We start from the raw sequence: 23,765 nt of genomic DNA, 5'->3' as shown, positions 1-23,765 counted from the left end.
GTTTTCCTCTGCCGAGCCTTACCGCGCCCTTTGGCGGGACGCGGTAAAAGGCTGCCCGGTTCCTGTCTCTTCCCGGTTGCAGCGAGAGAGGCCGCAGGGCGGGGGCGGCGGCTCGGCCCCCGGCGCCGCAGGCCGCTCGGCGGCGGGGGCAGCCCGGCGGGGGAGGCGCGGCCGCAAGCGGGCTGGCAGCCCCGCCCTGCGCATGCGCACTGGCGATCTCGACCCCTCCCCTCAAGCCTCGCGAGAGTCGTTGCCCGCCGCCCCAGGTGGCGCCTCGGCTCGGCCGCTGCAGGAGCGCGGCGAGGGGCAGGAGGGAGGATGGCGGCGGCAGGCGGGCGGCTCCTGGCGGCGGCCGCGGCTTACTCGGGGCGGGCGTGCTGGGGCCGGCCGCGCCGCAGCCCGGCCGTGCCGCTTATGCCCTGCCGGAGCGCCACCGTCACCCGCAGCGGTGCCATTTTGCCCAAGCCGGTTAAGGTGAGTGAGGGGCGAGCGGGTGGGAGCGGCAGCCAATCGTGGCGTAATGAATGGCAGCGGTGGCCAATCAGTGTGGGTGTATCTGCTGTGGGCGGGGGTTGGAATTGAGTGACAGGCGCTAGGCTAATGAACGGAGCGACTGGGGGGGCGGGGATGCGGAAGCGCTCGTCAGCGGGAGGGTGAGGGGCGCGGCCCTGAGGGGTCTGGACGGCCCGTTCCCCCCCGGGCCGGCCGCCGGTGAACCGGCGGTGGTTCCGGCGCGATGAGGGGGAGATAAGCACCCGCCTGCGCACAGCCGTTTCTCACCGGCAACGCTCTCCTTTCCTAAGCCGCTGCTGTTCCCTGCCCCGAGCCCCCCGCGGGCTCCTGCTCTGCCGGTGCTGGAGTTCCTATAATGAAGCGCGATGCCGTGGCGGGGGTTTGGCACTAGGGACGGGAAACGGTTCTTCCCGCTGCTCCCCAGCTCCTCCGCGCGCCTGCGGCGCCGGGAGGTTCAGCCAAAGTGCCACTCGTTGGTAAAGATCAGTGTTTTCCAACGGACTCCTTGCAGACGCCCTTCGGCCTCCTCAGAGTATTCAGCGTTGTGATCCCTTTCCTCTATGTCGGGACTCAGATCAGTAAGAACTTTGCAGCCCTGCTTGAAGAACATGATATCTTTGTCCCAGAGGATGACGATGACGATGATTAAAGGGTATGTCATTAACATCACCAGCAATCTAATTATTTGTGCATCCTGTTTGGCTTGGGGCAGGGAGGAGAGTCTCGGACTAGGAAATACAGAGAGCAACAGCTTGAAAGATGCACTTGCAGTTAAACGCAGGGACACCTGCAGCTGTATTGCCTCTGGCTACGAACGTTTCTGTTCCTTTATGCTGGAGTAGGCCAGACTGGTGTCTGAATGTGAAATCTCCACAACATACATTCTCTAGAGATCGTAATAAACTGATGGCATTGTAGATCTTGTCATTTGAATCAGAAATAAACTGTAGTCCATGAAAGCCTATACTGCAGAAAGAAAAGATGGCTGAACAGTGTTATTACATGTTTACCTGTTTAAAAGTCTTCTGCTAACTCACAGAATGACTATTTTTAAAAAGAATCACTCATTGTATGAAATTCTGATATAAAGTAAACAATTTGAGAGAATTCCAGAACCTGTCGGATCAAGCTGTCAGGTGGGTGTCACAGCACTGATCTCTGGAGTAGTTGGACCACTGAGACTCATCGGATAAAGGAAGAGCAGAAATGATTCACCTTTATCTACAGTACATTACCACACAGCCACTCGCTCACTCCCCCCTGGTGGGATGGGGGCAAGAATCGGAAGAGTAAAAATTAGAAAACTCAGGGTTGAGATAAAGACAGTTTAATAGGTAAAGCAAAAGCTGCGCACGCAAGCAAAGCAAAACAAGGAATTCATTCACTACTTCCCACCGGCAGGCAGGTGTTCAGCCATCTCCAGGAAAGCAGGGCTCCTTCACGCATAACAGTTACTTGGGAAGACAAACACTAACACTCTGAACGTCCCCCCTTCCTTCTTCTTCCCCCAGCTTTATATTGTTGACCATGACGTCATATGGCATGGAATATCCCTTTGGTCAGTTGGGGTCAGCTGTCCCAGCTGTGTCCCCTCCCAACTTCTTGTGCACCCCCAGCCTACTCGCTGGTGGGGTGGGGTGAGGAGCAGGAAAAGGTCTTGACTCTGTGTAAGCGCTGCTCAGCAGTAACGAAAACATCTCTGTGTTATCAACACTGTTCCAGCACAAATCCAAAATATAGACCCATACTAGCTACTATGGAAAAAATTAACTCTATCCCAGCCAAAACCAGCACAAGCATGCGCTGTGCAGCTAAAAACAGAGAATTAAAAGGCTGTAAAGACTACAATGGCCTGTTAGAAACTCCTTTTATGTAAGCCCCCACCTTGTGTGGTTTGAGCAGAGGGGTATGAACTGAAGCTCGGTACAGTGTATCTGAATAGTAACGCTTATTATTCTATTTGCAGAACTGTAATGGAAGAACAGAAGGGAGTAAACCATTGACAAAGCAATGGTTCCAGCATCTGTCGCCTGTGTTTTGTCCTTCCTAACCAGGACAGGGGGCTCTGCACGTGTCTGTATGATGGAAATCTGTAGATCAGGGTTGAAGGAAGTGCTTGATAGGCCCTGCATCCTTGCGCACACACGCTCACCTCATCAAAGACTGCTTGGGACTCCTTTTATTAGCAATATGGGAAACGCTTAATTAAAGATCAAGAGATTGAGATTCATGACTTTGGTCTTGTGTTTTTATAGATTATGTGCCTGTGACCTAGCATTTCTGTATTAACCTTTCTACGTCCGTATGTCTGTTCCAGTAAGGAGGCCCTCCATATTTATTTCCTCTTAGGAGTCCTTTCTGTAATTCAGTACTCGTCCACAGCACATGATGGGAATCCTAGAGGAAGCAGCAGCCCCACAACACAGCCCCGTTAAAAGAATGGAGTTCACATTGACACTGGCACTGCACTTCAAATAATGTTGATTTACAACCCAGCACTATGCGGGTATGCCTGATGGAGACTGTATCATCAATTTCACCTTGCTGAGGATTAACTACAGTGTTACCATGGCAGAGCTAAAGTTCTGAGTAGGTTTGGTAATGTAAAAGGTTAAGATCACAAGTGGCAAACTAACTTGCTGATGTGTTTTATAGCATTAAGTCTGTCAACAGTGAAAATCTCTGAACACTCTGGCTCCAAGTACTAGTATTTCCTAGTACTTCCTTCTGTATGAGCCCTAATGTATTTATTTTCTTAACTGTGTATAAACTTCAACTCTTCTTTTCATAGAAGTGTTTACTATTGTAATTAAATCCTTGCATAATAGACTTAAAAGGTCTTCTCTCCTGCTAGGGCACATGTAGAGTATCTTCAGTCACATCAGACCATTGTTTTCTCAAATACCTTGAAAGGTTAAAGTCAAATGATTTTTTTTTTTTTTTTTTTTTTTTCCCCGGCCAGCATTGCCCCAGCGTCCCTCTCATGGTTTCTGGTCACTAGATCTGGCCTCTTCTCTTGACTGCCCACTTTTCCCTTAGCATTCTTGTAGCTGTTAAAAAACGTCTTTTAATGTCACACACATTAGCACGGTGTATAGTTCAAACAGCCACATTTGCTCCCTTATTATTCAGCACTGCTTTTGATGTTTGCTCTGTAACTCCCCAGCGTAGCTACTGAGAGAAAAGGGAGCCTGCAGTAACGCCAACAGCTGTAGCTGCCGGCAGCTGGCAGGTTCTTGAGTCGCTCCATATCTGAGTTGCCCCTCCTTCCCCAAGGCCGCCTGAGAAGTGGCTGCTCAGTTCCTCTGTTCTTGGGAGCCAAACATGTCCCTGCTCCTGTTTTCTATACCGACATACTTTATCCCACCATCTCTGCTTTATCCCACCATCTCTCCTGGCCACTTGCTGGCGGTGTTCCTTCTTCAACTCTGTCCTTAAAAACACCTCACCCACAAAGCCCCTAGGTACTCATACATACACATCCCTGAGGAGTGCTGCTTCACATCCTCGTATGGGGAAGAAGGCCCCAGTATTTAGGCATGGATTCAATGCTGATCACACATGGGGGAGCTCCAGCACCAAGTTACCTGCTGAAAACACGTTCTGACTGGTGAAGGAACAAGTTCTCCTTACCCTTCTCAAAAGGGAGCTAGCGATTCCTGATTCAGTTAAGGAGGTGATGATAGGACACCATCTTCTGCTAGGCATCAGAAGCTCTTACAGAGCCTCCCTATTCTAGGCAACAGTACAAAACCCCGTTTCTCCACATAATTTCATTTTGCAGCAGGGAAATGGACTCTGCTGATTTTTTTATTGCACAAAAGGCTTGATTGGCCTATTGGATTTTACGCCATTCTCTGCAAGGAAGTAAATAAAGAATAGCATCCAGGTAAGAAACACAAGGTCAACAACGTCATAGCATGAAATTGCAGAACTGCATGAATACAGATGGGCCTCAAGCACAAGAATACTTCTGTGACTATACTGGCTTTTCTGCTTTTTCTTCTACAGAGCTAAGACCTATGCACAGGGCTGCAGGCTAGGCAGAAACCCCCACAGCCAGGCTGTGTTGTGGTTATTCAGCAGACGCTCCAGGGCAAGTGATGGGACAAACTTCAGCCACTGAAAATATACATTGGCAAAAACTAGGGAATCACAGCTCTTCATACAGATCATAACAACTTGCACACTCGGGATTCAGAGTTAGTCATTAGGCTCCTAATATGCTATACAATCTTTCTGTACAGGTTTTTTTCCTACTGTATAGAACTTTATTTGTAATACAAGGCAGGAAGACACAGAGTCAATCTCTCAGGGATCGTGGCCCGCATAGAATTTGGACAGAAAGTCTTTAGGTCGTGGGGTTTCCGTCTCATGGAAATACCTCATGATGTGAGTCCTCTGCTTCCATACCTGAATGGTTTCTTGAAGATCCATCTTTCCCTGCACACAGACAAAAGAATTTTAGACTAGTTCTCAGTTAGAGCCTGATTCTAACTATACAGCACTATGAAAGTTATTTGAATGCACTTAGAAACACCCTTAAGAAAGCTGCATCAACAATTCTGTACTCCTAAACACTGCTTGCATCACCTATACTGTGACACAAATATATATACTGTTCCTGCCTTGTGACTTTAATGCTTCATGTCCTATATTAACAAGTCACCTGTCTCTACAGCACAGCTTTCCAGCCCTGTGGAATAGGCAGGGGACCCTGCCCCCTTCTTAGAACCTGGCTTGTTTCTCTCATGACCAGCACCCCCATAAAATTCTACATAGCATTCCTAACGTTTATGCACTTCTATTTAATTTTTTTGAATAGCAGCAAGTTAGCTGTAAAACTAAGTAAAATTGCTGCTACGTGCTTTGCACCAGTATCACTACCACAGAGATATTAAACATAACTTCTTCATGACTCCAGTCTATGAATTATTGTACTGGTTTTGGAGGATGGCAGCACAGGGCAGAATGAGACTGCCCGGAACTGTCACCTACCATATTACCTCGGATTCTGTTTCCAGATTTTTTTCATCAGGTAAAGACAGACTAACTGTCTTGAAATGCAAGAAATACAACAGATGAGTATGGCAGTCCTTGGTTAGAAGCTTTCTAATGCATTAGAACTGCAGAGGTCAGTTATTGTTTCTCAGAACCGTTCTGAAGCCATGCCCTACTCTTGGTATGCTGATTATGGCTTTGCACCAGACAGGCCTCTCAGGCCTAAGACAGAACCAGATGTGTTACAGACTCGAGGTGTTTTGCCACCCAAAGCCAGCCTCCCACCAAGTACTGCCACTCTAATGTACGTTTCAGAATCGGTGAAGAAAACCACATCCCAATCCAAGGAAGTACTGTAAGGAGTAAAATGGTTATTTTTAATGGTCAACTAGCTAGCAGCATCTTTTTCCCCTTTCTTTGTTGCCACTGTTTTCTAAAAAACCCAAACCTAGTATTTAAACTATGGTTTTGCTTGCCATACACTTCCTCTTTTAAACATCTGCAAACTGGAAGAGCCAGCACACTGCGTGACAGAAATCCATATTCGAGCAATTCTTGACTTAGGTGAGTTAAGACCCTATTCCTCTGCATGCTAAAGCAGCTCGATCCTTTATCAACAGGTTTGTTGGCAGAGATAAACCAATCTGGATTGCAAGAGACAACTCCTCCATAGCACAAGCTGAGATAAAACTGTCCCTCTCCTCCATCACATTCACCACCAATTATCCACTCTCACATTCTGTGCAGCTTCAACAAAACGGGAATAACTTGTTTGTACCTTAATAACCAACATGTCTATCACCCGTGGATCTGTAACGTGGGCATTCTTCATGAACATCTCCCGCACCTTGTTACGCCCCTGTTTCACCGTGATGTCCAGCTGGTATAGGTGTACTAGGAAAAACAGAACACCCACAGAGGTCATCTATACTGCTTTTCATTTTTTCCACTGACAATGTGCAACTCAGCCCTACAAAACACTACACAGTCACTTGTTCTTGCAGTGTCTGACAGCTTCACTAATACAATTAATATTTAAAGCAAATAAACAACACAGCCATGGTACAAGTCCCAGTGCAATTTTAAGGAGGCAGGCAATCACGCCACGCATCCCTCTTCCGGAAAATTAAAGCTTAGTTAGGAAAACCAAGTGGCAAGTAAGGCCTGAGGAGCCCAGGGTTCCCCCTCCCGGGGAGGCAGCCGGGACAGGGAGGGCAGGCAAACCCGGCTGCGCCAGGCCGCCGGGCCTGTGCTGCACCGGGGAGCGGCCGAGAGCCCACAGCCCCGCAGCCGCTGTAAGGCCCCGAACAACCGCGTTCACCTGCCCCACACGCAGCGGGCCAGGGCGGGGAAAGGGCCGCGGCGGGGTGAGGCAGGCCCCCTCACACCCGGGGGTAACCAGCTTTAAGAGCCCAACGGCTGCGGGGTGGCCGTTACGACCTTGAGCTCGCGCTCCCGCCCGCGCATGCGTGGCCGGCTCCGCGCCCCTCACCCGTGTTGGGCACCTCGCGGTACCAGGCCCGGTACAGCTCCCTCACGCGCCGCTTCGCCTCGCCCAGGTCCCGGCTGAAGATCGGCTTCACCGCCGCAGACACCCCTGCTTTGCCCGCCACCGCCATCTCGCTGCTGCCGCCGCCGCGGCGACTCTTCTGCACGCTGCGTCCCGCCCTTTGCCCGCCGCCAGTGGCAACGCCCACCGGCACGACGACACTCTATTGGCCGGCCGCGCTGCCACTCTAGACTTTTGGGCCCTGCAAATAGCGGCGGCCTCCCTTCTGATTGGTCGGGAGAAGCGCCAATCACGGCTGCCTGCGGGGGGAGGACGTGAGTGAGCGAGCGAGAGAGTGGGCGGGGCCGTGATGTGCCCCGCCTCCCGGGGCGGTTGGGCCCGCACCGCCCCTCGCGGCCTGCGCCGGCGGGCGGGGCCAGGCCCGGGGGCGATGGGGGGGAGCCGGGGGACCCGGAGGAGGGCGGGAGGCGAAGGGAAAGCCGAGCAAGGGGCAGGGGGCACGGGGTTGGTACGAGGAGGGCCGGGTTTAGGGTCACCGAGGCGTGGCCTGAGACGTGCCGCGGCCTCATGACAGCCTCCGTGCCGGAGGGGACTGCCAGGGGGGAAGGCGCCGCGGCTACCGCCGGCCGCCGGTGAGCACCAGCCCCCGTCCCTGCCGCCGCGGAGTCCTGCAGGTGCAGGCCGCGAGGCGACGGGTGGCAGGAGGCAGCAAGGCGCCTCTCGGCAGGGCCCCGTTCTCCTACCCGTGCTGTGCCAGCGCCTGCCCCCGGCTCCCAGCACCAGCTGGTTGGCTTTTACGGCCATTTTTGGCTTGGAGATGCTTTCCCCGTCCCGATTATCAGTGCTAGATCTGTATTTTGCAATGCTGTATTTGTTCCCTTTTGCCTGCAAAGCGCTACACCAGCTGGTGGTTGCACATGCAGATTGACTTTCTTTCAGCGCCCTCTTGCATGCTGGAAAGACTGTCCCTGCTCCCGGTATACCCACGCTTTGTATCCAAATACATGATTGCAGGAGTAATTTCTGTTTGAAGTTTAGTTCACTGACAGCTTCTTTTTAAAAACACTTATGTGTGTGCTCGTAACTATAACGTTAGTTACCAAACGTTCAGTTCAGTGTCATTGAACCAACCAGAAAAGATCTTGGAAGAAATGGGTGGGGTGCTGGCTGTAAGGAGAGAATCGTCAAATGAGTATCTGAGGCAGGTCTGTGAGACAAACACAAAGCGGAGGGAAGAGAAAGAAGACTTTTCATATCACTTTTATTTTTTCAGATTATTTTGTAGATGAAAAGCATAAATGTGCAGTTCTTGCTGAAGTAAAAATCTTAACAATTATATTAATAAGTATTTACATAATTCAATAGCTTTCATAGCTTCCCAAATTACTGTTAGATATGAATGTGTGCACACACATGCATTCAAGTTTCAGAGATTATTTTTTTAGTTGTGATTATGCGTAGAAGCTCCTTTATGCTATGGTCTTTTCAGCCACGTGGTTAAAAGGTAGTTACTACTAATCTAAACATCAACATATCTTAACACCTTGCAAAACAATTTGTCAGGAATATTGCAGGAAGAAAGAGAGAGGTAGCTCTCAAATCTACAGCTGTACTGTTTCAAACAGCGTAACTCCATCCCTTTGTGAGTTCCAAACCTGCCCGAACTGACTTCATGTAATGCTGAAAAAAGCAGTTTTCAGGAACTATTTAGATAGGAGATGGTAAATCTAGACACCAGTATTCCTCTTAAAATATATTTATAGGAATTTCTGTATTTCACAAATGACCTGCTTCTGTGGCTGAAACACTGTACGGATTATTTATGTACGCCTTCTTGGTATTTACTCCTACTGGAGGCATAGTGTGACATAAGGGTTGTCAGGCATTTCTCTGGATTAAAACTTACTTTCTTTGGGGCTATAAATGAAGGTGATGCAATATGTGTGCAATAGACAGGAATATGCAATAAACAGGAAGGAATGAAAGGGATATGTATTTAACGGATGGTAAGATTTTTCAGGAGCACCGCTCTGAAACTGCATTTGAATGTCACCTTGTTGTCGGAGCTGAAGCCCTCTCCCTGCCCACCAGCAGCACATGCCAAATCAGCTGACGGGCCGTGGATTGTTTTTGCAGGAACCGAGCCAGAGCTGGACTCCCCTGAGCACCGGGCAGAGGCACACGCTGCTGTGGGACGGCCTCTGCGTGGGAGGCAGAGCGTGGGTGGGTACGCAGTGGGGCTAAGAAGGAAGGGAGTGGGCCAGGAGTACCTTACAGATTTTTCCAAGTTTTTTTGGTCCTAGAATTGGCAAGACCCCAGGGTTGTCTTTCACCCAGGATACCCTTGTATTTCAGTAAACTAATTCAGGACTAATAATTCTTTCAGTAGCTGTGTGCTCAGTGAACTGCTTCTGCAACCGATGAGAGCCCAAAGTACAGCAGAGCTGGCTGATTACACATATATGTACTTGCAAACTTGGATCGTCATTCGTAACTTGCTACGGCTGGGTGATTCAAGATCCAGGACTGGAATTAAGCTAAACTATATATTGGGCCAGATCCCTACTTTACACAGCTGGGGACATCTGCACAGACTTGAGAGGTCTTGAGTGGAACTTGGCATGATCCTGCCTAGACCTGCAACATTTCTGACAGAGTTTGCATTGGTGGTGGTCTCTGAGTGGTGTGCGCTTATCTTGGGACAGCTTGCACCTGGTATGGGTGTGGGGAGTTCATGAGGGCAAAGTGACCATCCTCCCGTGGCCTGGGCTGGTCCTCGGGGAGCACGAAAGTGAATTTCTGTAGGAGAGTGGTAAAGAAAATAAAGAGTTCCATCCTGGCCAGCTGTTCCCCCAGGCAGGCACGGCGACCTGCAAGAGAGGGAGTAGAAAGTGTCTGTGAAAGAGGACATTTAAACCGTGCTGGAATCACTGCGGGAGGAGCAGATCACCCCTCCTGCTGTGCCTCTGACTTGCAGCTGGATCCTCCCCTCAGATTTACCTGCTGAGAAAGGCAGGAAGGCCTCTGGTTTCACAAACTGCCCGTTCGCATCCAGGAAGTGTTCGGGGTAAAACTCGTTTGGCTTCTCCCAGACTGCCTCATCCTTCAGCACGGAAGACAAGTTGGTGATGATTGTCGTCCCCTGCGCTCCTCCACAAGAGGAAACAACTCATGTGAGAACAGCAGCATTATCTTGGCACAACAGATCAGTGCTGGTCCCTCTTTGGTCCGTGTCTCCCATCTAAGAACAACCATCGTTCGGTGCTTCAGAATAAGGCACCGATCTCCTCTTCTGTATCTTATTTAAAACAGAGGTAAAGCAGGGCACTTTTCCAATGACATATGGTGCCTGCCCTATGCTCTGAAGCATCTGAACTTTTGCAATTTGTATCCTTACAAAGGCCATTGCATGCAAATGCCAGTTTCCTGGTTACACAATGGAAACGGCCTCTGCTTCTCAGATCCTCCTGGACTTGTTTTATAGCTGGAGAGAAAAAGCTGACTGACAGACTTTAAAGCCCAATTTTTGCAGGGGCCATGGGAAACTGCAAAGCTTTCCTGTCAATGTTCTAAGCTAGAGGAGATATCGCAAGGCTAAAGAAAAATCCCAGGCGTGCATTGCTACCAGTGCTGCCAGGGCAGCTGCCTGTCACAATGGCAGTGGACTGAATGCCAGTGGCATTTGAATAGCTTCAGAGATTAGAGTTTTAACTACTACCACCTTAGGAAAGCCAGTAAGCTGGTGTCGGGTGCCTCCAGAGAGCCCGTTAGGCTCTGTTACTTTCTCCTTCCAACACAGGCAGGGCAGTGGATGTCACAGCTCATCAAGAGGAAAGCAAACCTTTGCACTGAGCTGGCACTGCAGCTGCGTTCCCACATAACCAGCACAAACCCAGAGCACAAATGTGACCGTCTGCCTGGTCTTAGCATGTCAAAATGTCCTGCTTTGGTGCTCGCTGGTGACTGTGATTTGGGGCTGGAAGTGTGACGCTGCACAGTTGCGTGGGGTCACCCACACCCCAAGCCTGGCGTCTGCACAGGGAGAGGATGCTGTATTGCCTATCTGGCCACGGTCACCTTGGGGATGAAGAAGCCTTGCAACTCGGTGTCCCGGTACGTCATATGAGGTAGTGCAATAGGAGCGACATCCCCGTAGCGTTGCACCTCATGGATCACAGCATTGGTATAAGGCATGCTCACTTGGTCCTCCATGGTAGGTGATCTCTCTCTGCCAATCACCTTATCAATCTCCGCTTGGACCTTACCTGTAAGCAGCACAGCTAAGGAATTAGAGCGCCCTTAGATAAGCAGAAGGGGCCAGTACCAGCTGTAGGAAAGCCGGTGGCATGAGATCAGTAGACACTGGGTGAGAGCAGGACAAGCAGTTAGAGAAAGGAACAGAAACTAGAGGGAAATGCGTTTGTTTGCAGTTGCTCAGAGCCATCTGTATAACTATTCTTTGTGCACAGTGTCTTTAATGAAGGTCTTGTCACGCAACATGCTACCTTACCCCTCCTCTATGCAGCTGAAAGGGTACCTGGGCATGCAGCATTAGAAAATTAAAACAGATTAGGTTCTATTCCAAATATAGGAAGGCGGGTATTCTGGCCATTGGAAGTCTCCAGGTAGCCTTCAAAATGAAAAAGAGAGTGAACTTGCTCTTCCAACTCCACTCTTTTCATCAGGGCTTCCCCCCGACACTGGGCCCTGCCAGAACAGCTATGTTTCTCCTGGATGTGTTTGTCCTGGTTTCTGCTAGACCAACAATCACCAAAGCTGTTCCTCATGGCAAAATCCCCAAACCATGGAGAGCAGATGTTCAGTCTCCTCACAGAAGAATGAGGGTCGAAGGGAACACGTCACACCTCTGCCTGTCCTCTCACTTACTCTGTATTTCTGGGTGGAGAAGCATGTACAGAAATGCCCACCGGAGAGTGGTGGAGGTGGTCTCAGAACCAGCTCCAAACAAGTCTGCGGTCACCAGACGAAGGTTGTTATAGTTGAAACCGTTCTCTTCAGCCGTCTTACCCTGTAGAGAGCAAACAAGTGGGTGATTGGAGCTGGGGTACTTGCTGGGCGAGAAGACCATTGTTCCAGAGAAGTACTGAGAAGCTCTAGATCCATTTTGCCGACCAAGAAGTTCATTGGGAAAGTAGAGCACAACACGGGCAATGATCTGTGTATGACTGATGTACTTCGGTAACGCTGTTACCTCCTGTATTTGAAGGTCATCAGTCAGCTCCCACATCCTGAGAGATGAACGCTACACCTGCCTTCAGGACAGAAGTGAACGCCTTGTGCTCTCAACTCAAATAGACAGCAGGCCCCTGCCACTTGCTGTAACATCCTCCCCCAGAGGAGGTTAAACACAGTTATTCAGGTTTGATCAGATCATAAAACCCATGCAGTAGAGAGGAGGCTGCATTGATGTGGCAAGTGCAAAATTAACAGTATTTTGAAGGGGTTATCTATAGCTATGCATTGCAGATTCTTGCTGCTTCTGCCCTGCTATTTTCTTACAATAAAAAAAAAAAAAGATTAGGGTATCATTGCTGCCTATTAAGTGTGCAACACCAATTTCAGCAAAACTGGTTTCTCATCCAAATGCTAATTGAGCTCAAATTTGTTAGCATATGAGATATGACAAGCTCTCTGCATGAGTTCATCTACTTGTCTTTTCTAATCCTCTTTATACTTCCTTTCCTAGGGACTAGCTTCTGTTAAGTTATTCCATATATTTTGATGCTGTTGTAATATGGATAGCAATTAATAAGGCACTTAACACTCAACTGTTATTCCAATAAAAGATCTCTGGCAAGGGAGCTATGGAGCTGACCTGACCAACGTTAAGCCAGTAGAGGGATTTATCAGACGGGCTTATCAGGAGACCTTAGTGAACAGAAGAGAGACGTGACAAGAGGCAACATGGTCAGGCTCACATCCACCCCCAAATAATACTGCTTTGTGCAGAATAACGTAGGTCACATTGCTCTGCCCGTGCGAGCTGGGGGGGCTAACACATGGACTGGAGGTGCCTGGCGCCTGCAGCACGGCAGGGTTTCTTATGCAGAGCAGCAGACCAGCCTGAAGACTCGGATGGCGGAAGCAATTTGCAGGCAGAATTTGCTACTACTGCTCATCTGGCATTTGAAGTTTAGTGAATCCATGTGTAGAAACATATGGTGGATGGATGGGCTGACGCAAGTACCTTTGATTTTATACTGACTTCATGCCTGACTGAATCAAAGGAAAGACTCCTTTTAATTTCAGTGAGGTTTAGATTTAGGCCTTCATCTGATCTGTAGGGAACTAGTTCTTAGCAAGCAATTCAAAGACACATATCCTGAAGGAGATGCAGTCTTTCCAAGTCACAACTTGGTTTAAAGGCAGGCTGCAGACCAGGCAATGGTACCAAAAAGCCAATCTGTTGCTGCTGTTTTGTAGCTGATTTTGGAGACTTCGGTCACTGAAGCACAGACAAACCCAGAATTCTGCATGTTGACTTGTCCCCTGGCACAAACTTAGAAATATTAGTGACTTCTCAATTATTGCCTTTTAAACGCCCTCAAAATAGCGTAGGCTGGGAAAGAATGGAGCTGCCGGATACTGAGGGGAAACGGAATGTAGCAAACAGGGCCCAGAACATCAGCAGATAATATAGTCTCATGAGACGATAAAGGCAGGCACAGCATGAAGAAGTTAACACCCTCCTTCTCAAGATATACCATGGAATTAAAAAGTAGGAAATTAGCTAGTAAGAGGTTTTATACAGCTTTATGAGGAAAGTCAGCTACTATCAACAAGCTTAAACAGGCAGAGGAATTGCCCCTGGACCCTGAGGTTCTGCTGGTGTCACCCTACCTTCTCCATTTCCTTTAAAAATGCATCAGTGAAATCTCGGATGTAAGCAGGGTTCCAGGTCTCCATGTGCTTATCTATGAGCACATCTATGAAGTCCATGAACGCCTTTTGCCCTCGAAAGACTTTCTGTGACACTCCAGGGATGCGCGACAAAATGGGCACCTCATTAAGAAGCTGGGATGTCAGAACCAGAGAAAGAGAGAGAAGATATTATGTGATGCAAAAAGAAAAATAATGAAAACACAATGCTCTCAAGCAACAGAGGGCAGCTTCTTACAGAACATATTATGCTCTTGGTTTACCTGACGCAGGAATCCAGCTTCTTCATTTGAGGAGTTTTCAAACAAATATAACAGCTTCTTGAATGTCTCGTCACCATAGTCAAAACGCTCTCCATAGATGGTGGTGCAGATCACGTTGCAGACTGCATTATTTACAAGAAAACGTAAATCGAAAGGACGACCTAAAAATGGAAATGGAGACCAAGCAATGAAGCTAAGCAACACCAAGCTGTTGGACCTCGGCTGTCAGCAACGAGAATACACAGATGCCTCCTTGATGCTTTCAAGAGAAGAAGCCCCCAAACCTCTCAAATGCATCATACTAGGAAATGAAGACCTCCTCATCTCCTACTACTATTTGGTTGATCCTTGTTTAAAGGAGAAAACTCCCAAGAAAAGCTGAGTTGCAGGGTTGTTCTGTGACTTGACAGATAACACTTTGTTTTGTGTCTAGATGACAGGCGATGTGCTATGAAAACTCTCAGCTGCACTTTTACTACATGTGATGGTATCGATATGTTCCACTAAACTTCATAAAGGTAATAGTTACCCAGGTCTGGGAATAATTATATGTTACCTGTTTATTTCCATTTGTTTCCTGTTTCAAATGGATTAGTGTTACAGTAGCCCCACAGTGTAAAGTAGAAGTGGCTTCAAGGTAGAGCAGGGTCACTAATGCACATAACTAGAAACACTGCATTTGCTTAGGAAGAGAGCACTGTATGCAAACGAGAGTGGCTGTAGTATTACTTCTCTGCCTGCATCACTGTATTGTCTTTTTCTATGATTTCCCCGTCCTTCTGGATGTGACAAACCTTCTTCAGAATTGACTGCAGAGCACAGAAATCCCGCTTCCTCCGTCACTCGCTCCTCCAAGGATTTCTTTCCCATCCCAAAGTTCCTCAAGGTAGAGAGCGTGAATTTCCTTAGCTCCTTCCAGACGTGCCCGTATCTTGCTATAACAATCCCTGGAATTATGGATGAGCAAGAAATGTCAGGAGCTCTGACCCGTACATCAAGCAAAGTTCACTGGAGAATAGCCAATCTGAGTTTGGAGGTACAGATCTGTATGGGTAGATGAAAGAGTCTGATCTTGTACAGCTTGTTCACACAGCAATTCTAAAAACGAGTTACTGCACCTTCTCATGCAGGTGCATGGCTAGCAAAGGTGGACGGGGGATTCAATGAGAGCAACAAGTGCTGTTAAGGATAAAGGAATCACTCCCCAAACCATTCAGCGTTGCACCCTTAGCTTGTGTGAACCGTGTGGCAGCTCGTGCCACCGCACAGGAGCTGAGGATGAGAGGTGTGGGCTGGATACTGGATAATACTCTGTCTTGGAAGAAAGTTACCATTTTTTTTGTGACGACAACGACATGCACATAGTGTGTGAGCATATAGAATCATAGAATCATTAAGGTTGGAAAAGACCTCTAAGATCGTCGAGTCCAACCGTCAACCCAACACCACCATGCCCACTACACCATGTCCCTAAGCGCCTCATCTACACGTCTTTTAAATACTTCCAGGGATGATGACTCAACCACTTCCCTGGGCAGCCTGTTCCAAGGCCTGACCACTCTTTCAGTAAAGAAATTTTTCCTAATGTCCATATGCACTAATCACTGGGTGTCGGGAGCTACCAGCACCAATGCTGGCAGGAAAGACCACTGATAGTGTCCTAACGCTGCTGAAGAGGTGTGTGCTAGCACCTGGAGCTGTACTACAACCACTAAGAGGACCCCCCTTTTCATCAAATCTGATTTTGTCACCACCAAAGGGCGGCAGACATACAAGGAGATTGACCACAGGGACATGAGAAGGTGGCACCACACTAAGAAAATCTTCCATCTACCCACCATCTACTCAGTCCTCCTTGTGCTACTCCCAGCAGGGAATGTCCATTTCCAAGGGACTTGCCTTCAGATTTATTTCCGTAGCCCAGATGTTCATATACTGGAAAGTATGGCCGGTCAGCAAAGTCCTCTGATCTGTGGACCAGGGCTTCCTTCACTGTTTTATACCCATTCAGTACTACCAGGTTGGTCCAGCAGTTCTGGAGATTGAAGACATTTCCAAACTTCTTGTGAAGCTGCCAAGATAAAAAAGTACGTCCCTGAAAATGAGCTGAATGTAACGTCAAAAACATCACCATATCTTTCCTTAGGGCCTTTACTATTTAGTGATTTTTGAGATGCTTTTATTAGGAGACCTTCAGCTGATCTTTGACCTTTGTCTTTGCAGTGCAACAGCTCAGAGTGGTGCCAAACAGCAGCTGAAGCAGGGATCAATGCTCTGTGAGTGGAAAGATTTAGAATACCTGTCCTGGCCAAACTGACAGGTGCAGTGCCCGTTGTGCAAGTATTTTGGATTTTGTCTGACAACACATGCTCAAGGACCTTTTTGGGGATTTTCAAAGGCTGCACGCTCAACAATGAATTATGTCCTAATAGTTGTATTTATTTTGATCTGAAAGACTAGGCAAGTTTTGAGATAGTCTACTTCTGCTAGAAGGAAATATTGATGGTAAGGTGATATGTAATTTTTTTTTTAATATGCATTTGTTCCTAAAGATCTACCCACAGCCCGGTTCCCAGAAACACCATTGGAAGAGGCAATTCCAAACTGGAATTTCAGGTCAACTTTCTCCCTAAAAAAAGCGTACACATCTAGTAAGACTGGTAACTGGCACACACCCTACATCTGTTGTGATCTACAAGAGACATAATGCTGACAGCAGGGTGGCTGCACAGCTAAGCCTGTCAGCCATACACTCACCATGGGAGCTTGCCATGGAGCTAAGTCTCCTCCAGGTAGACAAGCCCTTTGACTGGACATAGACTCCAGGAAAGCAGGTGGAAGCTCCCCTGCTAGTGAGTAACACTGCACAAAGCGCTCGGGAGCATGTTTTTGGAAGACAGTGCGATAGTAGCAATGCTCGACAGACTGTGCTCTGTTTTCTTTTTCTTTTTTCTGTCTTCTTTTTTTTTTTGTTAAAAAGCTAAGGGTTTTCATTTCTGCACGTACTTAAGACTGTATTTGCACTGGGGTTGGAAAGGGAATTAGCACCTCACTGGCACTAGAAATACATCATTAAAAGCGATTACTGGTCAAGATTGTGGTTAGCATGACCCTGATGTGATGTGATTTTAAAATGGTAATCTTTTGGATGATATGCAAGCAAATAATACAAATGCTATATTTAGTTTCTCCATTTGGCAGATTTTGGACAGACAGCTGAACAGTGCTGTCCTAGAGAAAAGGCCTTTAGAGTTTGCAAACTGAAGCACAAACCCCCCGTGGTTTATCTGCTGCAAGCTGTGCTGCGCTTTTCCTTTGAGAAAAGCTAAGCCCTGACTTTGAATAGGAACGCTACCGAGATTTTGGGCATTGCTGCTGGGGCAAATCCTGCAAGCTGATCTCTTTCACTGAAACTGTCACATGCCTGTAGGCGTGCTTAAGTAACTCACAGAGGAGTCTGCCGTTCCTGCAGCCACGTCCCCAGCCCACAGATATTTGCTTTTCCTCCCTTGTTTGTACATCTGCCTGTTCCCCTGCCCCCACACCTGCCCACATGTTAAGTTGGTGGCCAGCTCTACAGCAGAGCAAGCATCATCCATCACTGGGGGCACAGCAGGATCTCCCACTGAGATTGGGAGATGGAGGCTGGCAAGTGTCGGTGTGTGACTATCTATTTATCTGTCAGTGTCCTTGGGCGTGACTTGCTTCATCCTGGACTTTGGAGAGGGCATTGGCCTTCAGCTTTGTGCAAAGATCGTGCTAGGGTGTCCCCACCCCTCCTGGCCCACGGTTGTGCGAGGGGAGCTTCGTCGCGAGGGGCGGCACTCACCTGGTTAAAGGAGAGGTGGGGGTTTCGGAAGTCAACGTACAGCATGGTCCCAATGAACGGCAATGACACTGGGCCTGGGGGGTAATGGCTCCACTTCTTCCTGCGCTTCATGAAGTCAAGAAGTAAAGTAAAGACCGTAAGAAAAACTCCCAATATAGAGATGTTGCTCCAGCACAATGACAGCTGAGACCCCAGCCACATCAGCAATGCCATTTCGTAGCCTGTCTACTCCTTGGTGTTCCTCTTTTGACCCAAGACTGTTTCTGCCTCCTTTTGCCGCCTCCTCTCCTCCTCTCCTCTCCTCTCCTCTCCTCTCCTCTCCTCTCCTCTCCTCTCCTCTCCTCTCCTCTCCTCTCCTCTCCTCTCCTCTCCTCTCCTCTCCTCTCCTCTCCTCTCCTCTCCTCTCCTTTCTCCAGGCAGCTGCGCTTTTTTCCTTGCTTTCTCCTCTTCCCTACACTCTCTTTTTCTGTCTCCCTGCTCCTCTCTCCCTGCAGTTGCTGGCCTGTGGATGTGGGACTTGGCTCAAACCCGAAGCTCCTCCTCTGCTCAGCTCAGCCTTTGGGGAGTGGTGATGAGGGTCATCCCTCCTCTTCCTCCTCCTCCAAAGCCAGAGCTCAGAGGCTGCTTTGTCCCTGCCGCCGGTGGCAGCTCCTGCAGTGGTGCCCTCCATGGGGCAGCGCTGGGTGAGGCCCCTGGTGTTTGGATACCCCCTCCCACAGCCAAGGTAGGATCGCAGTTCACAACAAGCAATCCAGTCTTGCTGCATTCTTGTGGGGCGATTTTGAAAGAGGTTGTTTAAATCTGTGTCGCCTTCTTGTTTGTACAGACAAGTCAAGGGAGAAGCAGCTCCTAAACAAAAAGTATTTGTTCCATTGGAGCTTGAGAAAGCTCAGGTTAGGTCAAGTTTTCCCTTACAGAAAGCACTTGTCACAGAAATTAGCCTAAAACGGTGACCTGAGACTTGAAAAATCATTTATGTTTCTGGGAATAAAAATCTTTATCCAACTCCAAATGTCAGTCAGCATGATGACCCTGATTTTTATAGAATACAGCTCAGCTACAAGGGAAAGGCACAGGTATTGCAGGGAGCCTTGAATTTCCAGCCCTTGGGGCAGCGGTAATGCAAAGACAATTATGGAGATAGTCAAAGTATTTCCTAAAACAGCACAGCTATGTGCTCCTGGCATCACTGCCATCGGAGATCAATAAAGCTCTCTCTTATGACACTTAGTTCTAGCTAAAAAGAAGCAGTAAACCCATCACAGTTTGATCTGTGATCTCAGCGTGATCAGAGAAAAGCTCCTAATGGAGCAATTGCTGCAACAGTGACGGAGAGCTCAGACTGCAAAGTGATGCACCTGCAAAGCTCTGGTATCCAGCCAGGGCCTCAAAATACCCCTTGCCCAAAAAGGCACCTAAACGCTCATTATCTGTGTGCGGAGGTCCCCTCCCTGGAGTCTTTACAGCATGATCCTGCACATCCCTTGTGAAAGCATCACGACGCAGGGTTCATCTCACATATCTGTAAACAAACATACGCAGCATGGGAAACAACCGGGGGAATTACCAGTCCCCACACAACTGCAGAATTATGATTTCTTTTAGATTACAGAGGCATGGTGGGATAGTTCACATGGAGAGCTGCCACAGATGGACATAGGCTTTTCAAGAAAGACGGGCTGGAAAGGGCGAGGAGCGGTTGTGCTTTGTGCAGAGGGGTGCCCAGAGCTTTGCCATAGGACAGGTGCTGAGCCAGCCGAGTGCTTCTGGGCAAGGAGAAGGTGGCAAAGCAACACGGGCAATGTTGTGGTAGGCTCTCACTACAGACTGATCAAGGAGACAAGTCAGTGGAACCATCTCACACAATTACAAGCCTTAGAACTCACAGGTGCACTTTAACTGGAAGGGCTATATGATTGGGCACAATCCAGGTGGTTTCTGGAGTGTGCTGAAGGCAATTTCTTGACACAGGCGCTCAATGAGACAACTAGGGGAGATGCTCTGGGTTTTCTATTCAGAAACAAGGAAGAATTGGTCCAGGACATGATGGTCCAGGATAAGTTTGCCTGCAGCAACCATGAGACTGAAATATTAAATCCTGCAAGAGGTCAGCAGGACAAATAGCATTACTGCCCTTGCCCTCAGGAGGGCAGATTTCGCCTCGTTCAGGGATCTGCTTGGCAGGTCCTGGAGAGTAAGGGGGCCCAGGAGAGCGGGTTGTTCTTCAAGGGCAGCCTCCTCAAAGCATGAGAGCAGTGCATGTCATTTACTACCTTGACTTTGGCAAAGCCCTTGACACGATCTCCCACAGTATCCTTGCAGCTAAATCTATGAGATACAGACTGGCAAGGTAGATGATAAAGTGGGTGGAAGATTGTTCAGACCGTGGGGTCAAAGAGTTGGGATCAGCGGTACAGAGTCCAGTTGGTGGCTGGCCGCTAGTGACATCCCTTAGGTATCCATATGGGGCTGATAAATGTTTATTAACAACCTGGATGATGGGACACAGAGCACTCTTAGCAACTGCAGCCTGGGAGAGCCAACGAGACCTGAAGTATGTTTGCAGAGTAGTTTGGGAGTTTGTTGGCTTCTAAGTACCCACCACATTTGGAACAGCTCTACTGCAAGGTCTTAGGAGACAGAGCTGTGACAGTCCTGTACTCAGGACTGGCTTGAGCAGGAGATGGCTGGATGCTAAAAGGTCATCAAGGGGTTCCTCTCACACCAATTTTCATGACCCCTCCACTCAGATGACAAGTGAAAAGATGGGAAATGTGGTCCCAAGAATGACAGTGAATATTTCCTGATCACCCCACGGGTCAAAGGACGTTACCCTGCCGGTTTCAATTTATTTTAAACTCCAACTTTACGAACTTCAGCTGAAAAATATCCACCCGGGTTCTTTCCTTTTTGCTCATCTTGACTAGAGCCAAAAGCTGTCCGACTTCCATCACTCACCTCTGGGCTGTCAGAAGGATGGTTGATTGGAATTTGGGAAGTGGATTTTCTTTTAATGAACATCACCCTGAAAGGCCATCAGAAGAGTAACTCTCCAGCTGCTCTTCTTCCTGGGGCTTGGCCTTGACCTAAGGCAACAAAGCTGCAACCTGAGAAACGCACCAGCTTAAGAACCCTCTCCCCCACTTCTCGCCCCACACACCTTTCTAAAAGGTCTCTGGACAAATGATCTTTTCCGCTACCCCCTTCAGGCTGCAAACTAGACAACTCCTCCTCTTTTGGTTAGTAGCTTGGACTGCTGTTCCTGCGAAGGACTGGAGCAAGTGTTATAGCTTAGGTAATTTCAAAAGAACAGTTTTCAAAGCAAGCAAAGAGACAGCAGACAACGAATCTCTTTCTGAGAGAGAGAAAGAGAAAAGGGTAATTATCCTTCTGAAGAATGAAAGACATTCATTTGCATTTCTTTTCAATAAAGTAATATTTTGAGCAATTTTCAAGTCAGAGAAAAAACCTCCGAATCCACACATATTAATTTTAGCTAGCTGCAGCCCCGCTGTGCTGGGTGTATGTCTTTGTGCACAGTCAATTAAGAGATGAGTTAAGAGAAGTTACAGAAGGTACATGCAGACATTACTAATCTTTGACTGGAAAACCTGCAATACAAACAGAAAGGCAGCTTTAAGAAACAGCTTATTAATAATGCAAAACAAAGCATCCAGAAGTAAGGTAATGCAAGAGTTGCCTGCACAATTTTAATTGAGCCTTTTTGTCCATATATTCCGTAATATCATCTTTAATTACGATCTCGTGCTATTTTTCCTTGCTGCAGGACCCTCCCTTCATTCAGTGCACAGGATAGATGATGATAATTTACTAATCCTGTTTTAATTATAGCATTTGGCTTCAAAGCCTATTTTGCTACCTGCTGTTCGCACCCTGCCCAGAAGGGTGTTTTAGCTGGGCTCTTCCACAGTGGTCATCACTGACTGCATGGGTTCAGAGCAGGCAGTCTTTCCCACTCACAGCATCCCTCTGAGGTGCCACCAATGGAGAAAATGGAAACGTAGGTTCAAATGACCTTCTAAGTGTTGGTACCTAATAGGAAAAGCCTAGAAGCTGGGTTTGACGGCTCCTGACTGCCACACACAGCTGTCCAGGACCTGTGCCCAGCTCCCAGCTGGAGTTGCAAGCGGCTTCTGCAGATCTTCCTGTAGGATCACAAGTTCGGCACCCCGGACATGAAGGTCACAGATCAGTGCCTGTTCATGAAAACTGCTGTTTCAGTAATTACCCAGCATCACATACTCATTCCTTCGCAGAGGAGCAGTGAAAATCTTTCAACGGCCAAAGAAACACTCTTCCTTCTCTCCCTCTTTGCTTCAATACTGGAGCCAGCCAGGAAGCACTGATCACATAATACGAATATTTCCTTGAGCTTTCAGAAGTTTTTCATCCAAATCCCAGCAGGCTGTCTGCTTTCCCCCTAACACCGTTAGGTGGATCCAAACCTCAGCAATGTTTCATTCTGGAGGAGCAAAGCCTCTCGCAAAGCACAAATGGTCAGATCGAAGCCTGCAGCTCTCGTTCCCTGGCTGTCCACCTCCCAGGCTACAGCAGAGCTGGGGCTGGTGGAAACCCCAGAAACTTTTCCTCTTTGGTGGCCTCTTCTGAGCCCAGAAAACATGGTCTCCCACCCAGTCCCAGACTTTTTTGGTCCTTCCTCCACCTTCTTTTTTCAGCCCACCATCTCTCTTTTGCCTGTTTTGCCTTCACTCGGGCGGCCTCTCCTCCCGACTGTTTCCGTGCTGGAAGGGGGCAAGGAGAGCACGGAAGAGACCAGCTTCGCACTTGTCATTCACCCTTGCCAGCCTCCGGCAGCCGGCAATAACCACCACCTGCTCCGTTCAGGCATCTCTGGGGAATTTTAGCTGAAAAACTGAGAACTCTATCAAGCGCACGCAAACCGGGTTTTCAAGTGCTTGTAACATGGCCAAGTTTGAGCACAGTTTTAGAGAGCTGGTGCAATGTGTCTTCCTAACAGAAAGCTGCTTCCTGCCAAATTTTGCGTGTAACGCTTCAAAGCATTAAACTGAGAAAGGAAAATATCACCAGAAATTTTTCTAACGGGTTAGGAGAAGGTCAGATAAACAATGGATTTCTAAGAACGATGTCAGCCATTAGAAAGGGATTAAAAAATTTTTGGCTGAACGTTCCCAAACAACGTTCCAAACAACCCCAGCTCGGGAAATTTTAGTCTCAGCCAGTTCATTGTGACTTTTTTGGCCTTCAGATGGGGTTTTATACATTGGAAGTACTTCCACAGCCTTAAGATGGACTGTGCTAACAGCTTGTTCAGAATAAAGCAGTCAGCAGAACTGAAATAGCCAAGTCTTTCATAGTTACTGTTACTATGACTTACTGCCAGCCTTCCCACATTGCAAAGAAATCTGTTCTTCAGGCTTTTCTTCTTTAAATTTCCCGTGGCTTCCTACTCTTTTTCCTATATCAATCACAGCAGCTCACCCAAAGCAAGTCTTAGTCGGACTTTGCTTCTTTCATCCACCCCACCCCACCCCATCCCACCCCATCCCATCCCCATAGACGTCCTTTGCTCTTAAAGAGCCACGACCCTGAACTAGATGCGGCAAGCGAGGCAGGTCTGGGGCCTCATTTTTCACCCCAGAGACACAATTTTACGCAGGTGCTGTAAGATGTCGAGGAGTCAGGCTCCAGCAACTGCTGCGAACAGCTCGGCAGTGTGAGCTGTGTAGTCGCTGCAGGCGTCAGCATC

At 48.2% G+C, this 23,765-nt stretch overlaps 3 protein-coding genes across 4 annotated transcripts; 1 reads left to right on the top strand and 2 right to left on the bottom strand.

The window, feature by feature from the left end:
- Window positions 1-238: 238 nt before the first annotated feature.
- On the top strand, window positions 239-4,807 carry SMDT1 (single-pass membrane protein with aspartate rich tail 1). Of its 2 annotated transcripts, none has more exons than XM_075153704.1 (3): window positions 239-474; window positions 1,025-1,165; window positions 2,480-2,743. In XM_075153704.1, the coding sequence occupies exons 1-2, from the start codon at window positions 319-321 to the stop codon at window positions 1,160-1,162; spliced, it is 294 nt and encodes a 97-aa protein (XP_075009805.1). In that variant the 5' UTR covers window positions 239-318; the 3' UTR covers window positions 1,163-1,165; window positions 2,480-2,743. The 2 variants fall into 2 exon arrangements, with proteins under 2 accessions (XP_075009805.1, XP_075009815.1); XM_075153714.1 differs by lacking the exon at window positions 2,480-2,743 and adding an exon at window positions 2,863-4,807 and having other exon boundaries at window positions 251-474.
- NDUFA6 (NADH:ubiquinone oxidoreductase subunit A6) lies at window positions 1,825-7,199 on the bottom strand. The gene is made up of 3 exons (XM_075153697.1): window positions 7,007-7,199; window positions 6,293-6,408; window positions 1,825-4,956 (listed from the first exon to the last, which is right to left on the bottom strand). The coding sequence occupies exons 1-3, from the start codon at window positions 7,131-7,133 to the stop codon at window positions 4,825-4,827; spliced, it is 375 nt and encodes a 124-aa protein (XP_075009798.1). The 5' UTR covers window positions 7,134-7,199; the 3' UTR covers window positions 1,825-4,824.
- A 1,069-nt stretch (window positions 7,200-8,268) lies between these two features.
- Window positions 8,269-18,520, bottom strand: CYP2D6 (cytochrome P450 family 2 subfamily D member 6). Its single transcript, XM_075153685.1, has 9 exons — window positions 18,017-18,520; window positions 16,087-16,258; window positions 14,982-15,134; window positions 14,188-14,348; window positions 13,886-14,059; window positions 11,912-12,053; window positions 11,102-11,289; window positions 10,025-10,166; window positions 8,269-9,894 (listed from the first exon to the last, which is right to left on the bottom strand). The coding sequence occupies exons 1-9, from the start codon at window positions 18,227-18,229 to the stop codon at window positions 9,716-9,718; spliced, it is 1,524 nt and encodes a 507-aa protein (XP_075009786.1). The 5' UTR covers window positions 18,230-18,520; the 3' UTR covers window positions 8,269-9,715.
- Window positions 18,521-23,765: the final 5,245 nt, after the last annotated feature.

Source organism: Calonectris borealis, chromosome 1 (genome assembly GCF_964195595.1).
Source record: "Calonectris borealis chromosome 1, bCalBor7.hap1.2, whole genome shotgun sequence".
In the NCBI taxonomy this organism is placed as follows: Eukaryota; Metazoa; Chordata; class Aves; order Procellariiformes; family Procellariidae; genus Calonectris; species Calonectris borealis.
The sequence above is the reverse complement of the archived record's forward strand: the minus strand, read 5'-3'. Positions and strand labels throughout refer to the sequence as shown.